Here is a 5,318-nt window from a genome sequence, read left to right as displayed (position 1 = left end):
AAATTTGCAGATGACACCAAGCTAGGTGCGAGTGTTGAATATACAGAGGGACCTGGACAGACTGGATCGATGGGCTGAGACCAACAGCAGAAGGTTCAACAAGAACAAGTGCCAGGTCCTGCACTTTGGCCACAAAAACCCCATGCAGCGTTACAGACTGGGGGAAGAGTGGTTAGAAAGTGGTCAAGCAGAAAAAGACCTGGGGGTGTTGGTTGACAGCCAGCTGGACATGAGCCAGCACTGTGCCCAGGTAGCCAAGAAGGCCAACGGCATCCTAGCTTGTGTCAGCAATGGTGTGGCCAGCAGGACCAGGGCAGTGATCGTCCCCCTGTACTCAGCACTGGTGAGGCCGCACCTCGAGTGCTGTGTTCAGTTCTGGGCCCTGCACTTCAAGGAAGACCTTGAGGTGCTGGAGCGAGTCCAGAGAAGGGCAATGAAGCTGGTGAAGGGTCTGGAGCACAAGTCTGATGGGGAGCGGCTGAGGGAGCTGAGGGTGTTTAGCCTGGAGAAGAGGAGGCTGAGGGGAGACCTGATCGCTCTCTACAACCACCTGAAAGGAGGGGGTAGCCAGGTGGGGGTCGGTCTCTTCTCCCAAGCGACTAGTGACAGGACAAGAGGGCATCATCTGAAACTGTGCCAGGGGAAATTCAGGCTAGAAATGAGGAGGCATTTCTTCACCAAAAGGGTCGTTAGGCATTGGGATGGGCTGCCCAGGGCACCTCTTAAACATCCCTGGAGGTGTTTAAGAAAAGACTGGATGTGGCAGTTGGTACCATGGTCTAGTTGACATGGTGGTGTTAGGGCAAAGGTTGGACTCTGATCCCAGAGGTCTCTTCCAACCAAATCAATTCTGTGATTCTATGTGTTTACCTTTTAATAGATTTTCTGTTACATTTAGTACTTACCTTGGACTACTTTGCCTATGAGAGATGCAGTATGGCAGTGGTCTAAATGACATAGCTGTGTAGCCAAGCAAGTAGGAATACAGAAGCCTGAATCTGAATATGAGCTGTTTCTGAGTGTATTACCATATGAACAGTGTGTTTTTGCAAATGTTCACCTGGGCTATACAGTTGAATCCATTGTATTATTAATGTCTACTGAAGATCACTGTATCTTTTGAGCAGAGCTGTGGGAACTAGATTTTTAATTTCATTTCTGACTTTTTATGTGACTTTTCACTTGTATTCAAAATTAGTAGTGTGTATTTCAGAGATGCTGTGAGACTTAAATTCCATGTTTGTGCAATACTTTATTTTCCTTCAGTAAGAGGTGCTATAAGTGCAATTACTTGTGCCATATGTACTTCATATTAGTTTGTGACACAACCTGGTTTTTTTACTTTGTTTTGTTTCTTACTATTGCAGGATTACTTTCTTTTATTTTTTTCCCCTCAAGTTCAAATGCTGTTTGGTGTATTTTATGCCATCTTTTGGATGCCTGCTGGGTCAGCGAGAAGCAGCTAAAGTATTAATATTTGTCTCAGTAGCATGTAGTACCAAATGTAAACAGTGCAATCTTCTCTTGCCTTTTAATATTTGAGCTGATCAGAACTGAACTGATAACAAGTCTTTGTTCAGATTACTGTTAATATAAACTTCATTGAACTGTATTAGTAGCTGGATTGTTTCAGTTTTAAGCTGTGGATGATTTTTCTCTAGGTAAGTAAAATTCTCAAGTCATTCTTAATATTTGTAGAATGATATAGATGCAAGCAAACCTGCCCCAGTACTGAATACATCTAAGCAGGATGGACCGATGCCAAAACCACATAGTGTTTCACTTAATGATACTGAAACAAGGAAGCTAGTGGAGGAGTGCAAAAGACTTCAAGCAGAGATTATGAAGCTGACAGATGAAAATCGGCACCTGAGAGTAAGTTCTACTTCCATGTTTGTATTGAAGTTTCTTTGCTCTTCTTGATTGAAAGGTCTGGTTTGTAATTAGGCCAGTAGATGTGTATTCTGGAAAGTAGATACAACTGTTAGAATGTAAAGATTGATTTGTAGTACGATATTTACTGTCCTGTATATACTGTATATTTTGAACTTCTCAGTGACTGAGACTTTGTGATTGTCTTGGATGAGATACTGAAACTACGTAATTTTCTTCTTACATGAAATGGTCCTATTTAAGGTGGTCTTAGTTACTTTAAGTCTAAATCAGAGATACTGAATTCGTAGCTTTTATTAAAAGTGTATTATTATTCATTAAGAATGAGTAGATGAGATCTGAAGTTGGTAACGTTCTGTATCACAAATTGTTAGCTAACAAGAGCAATTGTTTGGCCAGAGGAGGTAAGCGAACACTGCTTTCCAGTACCTTTATGTAAAGGTGCCATTTCAGTAACCTGTAACTAGTCAATACGTGACTTTATGTGACTTTTCTATATATTTGCTTTTGGGTATCTGACAATTTTGTTGGCTATGGTAGCCTTTTAAAGAACTGTGAAATAACAGTGTCTCCACACCTGTAATACCTGATGGCATTGAAACATTCGGAGAAACACTACACAAAGCAGATGTTTCCCCTTAATAACAAGGAATTACTGCTATTTAATTCTGACACATCGTAAGTAAAATCAGGATTCTTCGTTGTGCCTAGCAAGAATTTCAGAATCTTTCTTAACTATTGCACAGGGAGACACTAGTGGATTACCTGTCCTTATTTGAAATATTATGGTTTGCTGTGTTCATATTTTGGATTTTGGTGTGGTGTAATGTTGTTGGGGTTTTTTATTTATTTTTTTAACTTTATTTAAATGTTCACTAGTAAATTTGGCCTTTGAGTTCAGTTTTTACAATTGTAAAGAAGATATGTTAATAAATTTTTTTTCATCTGTATGTTTTTTCTGCTTCAGGATGAAGGCTTGAGGCTCAGAAAGGTAGCGCACTCGGATAAATCTGGATCACCCACAGCTTTGGCCCTCAGAGATAATGGCTCTAATTCTCTTCCTTCACTTCTTGTTGTAATTGCAGCCATTTTCATTGGATTCTTTCTAGGGAAGTTCATCTTGTAGAAAGAATGAGTGAGAGAAGCATGCAAAATGCAGCTTCCTTTTTTTTTTTTTTCTTGGCCAGAAAAAGATTTGTTTACCTACCACTTCATTGGTAGTATGGCCCATGTGGCCATTTTTGTGTACAGCATCATAACAGGCTTTGCCTTTAATGATCTCGCACAGTTAGAAAACACAATCTGAAAAGACAAACTGTTCGGCTACTGGACAAAATTGTACATTAAGTCATCAATAGCAGGTGTCAGTTGCACAGTCAGTCCTTTATGAAAATTCATAAATAAAGAATTGTTCTTTCTTTCTGTGGTTTTAATAAGAATTCAAAAATTGTTCAGAGTCTTGTAAATGTTATTTTAATAATCCTTTAAAATTTTATCTGTTGCTGTTACCTCTTGAAAAATGATTTATTAGATTGCTAATCCCACTCATTCAGGAATATGACAAGAGGTGTTCTGGGGGAAATGGTGCCTCTTACTGTGTAAATTTTCTCCTTACCTTACTTTGCTAATATCATGGCAGAATTTCTTTCTTATTCCTTGTGAGGCATTGTTGAGAGTTCTTCATCCTTACAATCCTGTCCCATAATATTTAACATTACAAAAGAAATAAAATTGTTAACAGATTTTGCTGCTGGGTAGCCTGTTTGTGTGTGTCGTACTGTTAGAAGGGATTCCTAACAAGTTCATTGTTCATGGTAATTTGCTACTTGTAACAAATGGCTATTTTGAAGTTTATTTGCTTAAGTCTCTGGCTTAGACTGTTGTAACTGAAGCTTGGGGAGGCGGAAGGTTTCCATGTGTTTTAAAAAATGGAACTGTTTTCTTGCTGCTTTCAGCTACAGAGAGGATGGTTATCAAACTTGTTTGGGGACAGAATAATTTGGATATCCTGCAGATACAAATACCAGACATGAATGTTTTCAGTATATTAACAATTTGCTTGGATTGTGCAGGAGTGTAACAATCAACCTTCTGTTCCATCTTTGGATGTTCTGGGTGTCTTCCAGGAGTCAACATTATTCTTTGATTTCATAACGATACTTTATTCACTTACACTAACTTACTTGGTTTGTAATTCTGTTTTAGCAGATTCAAAATTGCAATTTGAATCATTCAGACACTCATAGTGAATTCCATGATGCAGAAGAGTTGATATTTGCTGAGTGAGCCTCAGTTGCTCACCTTTTGAAAATAATTTTTATGCAACTCTTGGCAGATCTACCTGTGTTAACCATGTATAGCTAAGTTTTAAAGAATGCATTTTTTGGGGGGTCTGAAATGCTTCCCTGCACTTAATCTTATGTCTTGCCTCATCTCTGAATATGTCATAAAAGCAAACAGTAGTATTGGAACAAATTAGTATCTGTACTTCTGACTAAGCATAATCCAATACAGGTAATTACTTGTAAACTGAAAAACTGTGGAAAGGATATACTCCTGTAAGCAAAATTGTGTGTACTCTTGGTCAGCTTGACTTGATGTGGTGCAGCTAAGTGTGGTAGACCTTGGTATATGCACACCTTATGTAGCTGAGAAAAATCTTCTGGAGAAGATGTACGTTATCTCGGTTGCCTTTGATTTCTAGTGCTTTTTTTAAAAAAAGAAAACTATAATTACATCATATTCTGTCATTGCTCTCTGTGATAAAATTTTTTTATAAAATCTTGCATATGTGCGAGGAAGATGATGAAGAAAATGCAAATACTGCTTATCTTTTCACTTAAGCATGCAAGCACAGATGTTTCCAATTACTTGTTCCAGTGTGTGCATTCAAGTCTCCTTCCATCCCAGTGACTGGAAAAACTATGTTAAGGTCTGGATTATTTTGGTTCCACTGGTTCAGAATGGTGTAATTCCTCTGATTTTTTTTTTTTTTTTTTCCTTTAGCAGAACGTTGCCACATCAAACTTTCATAGCCTGTTCCAAACTGATTACGTGGAAAATAACACAAGCAATAGGTGCAGGATGAGTTTGTGTCAGAGCAATCATTCCTGCGTTGAAGGGAAAAAAGAAGAAGGAAAAAAAAATATCTGGAAGATCTTAAAATGTTGATAGCATAGTGTATGGAGGTTTTCAAGAGTAGCTAGCACTTTCAGGACTTGAGAGCAGAAAAAGGAGTTATTGCTCAATGCAGCTGACTCAGGTTTTGATGCCTGGCAGCAGAAATAAGGTAAAAATAATGATATAATCAGATGGAAATAACTTTTTTCATAAATAACAAACAGGTGGTAGTAAAACTTGGTCATGGTTTAAGTAATGTCTTCAAAGTGAAAGTGTGCAGCGGTCTCATGACCAGTGTACTTACT

At 38.3% G+C, this 5,318-nt stretch overlaps 1 protein-coding gene across 1 annotated transcript; it reads left to right on the top strand.

The window, feature by feature from the left end:
- Positions 1-1,698: 1,698 nt before the first annotated feature.
- On the top strand, positions 1,699-3,791 carry VAPA (VAMP (vesicle-associated membrane protein)-associated protein A, 33kDa; the record flags this gene model as incomplete). Its single annotated transcript, XM_009699130.1, has 2 exons — positions 1,699-1,875; positions 2,861-3,791. Coding segments are annotated over 2 exons (336 nt in total), but the record flags the coding sequence as incomplete, so codon positions are not given.
- Between the last annotated feature and the right edge of the window lie 1,527 nt (positions 3,792-5,318).

This window comes from Cariama cristata, unplaced genomic scaffold (assembly GCF_000690535.1).
Source record: "Cariama cristata isolate BGI_N322 unplaced genomic scaffold, ASM69053v1 scaffold17494, whole genome shotgun sequence".
NCBI classification, from domain to species: domain Eukaryota; kingdom Metazoa; phylum Chordata; class Aves; order Cariamiformes; family Cariamidae; genus Cariama; species Cariama cristata.
The sequence above is the reverse complement of the archived record's forward strand: the minus strand, read 5'-3'. Positions and strand labels throughout refer to the sequence as shown.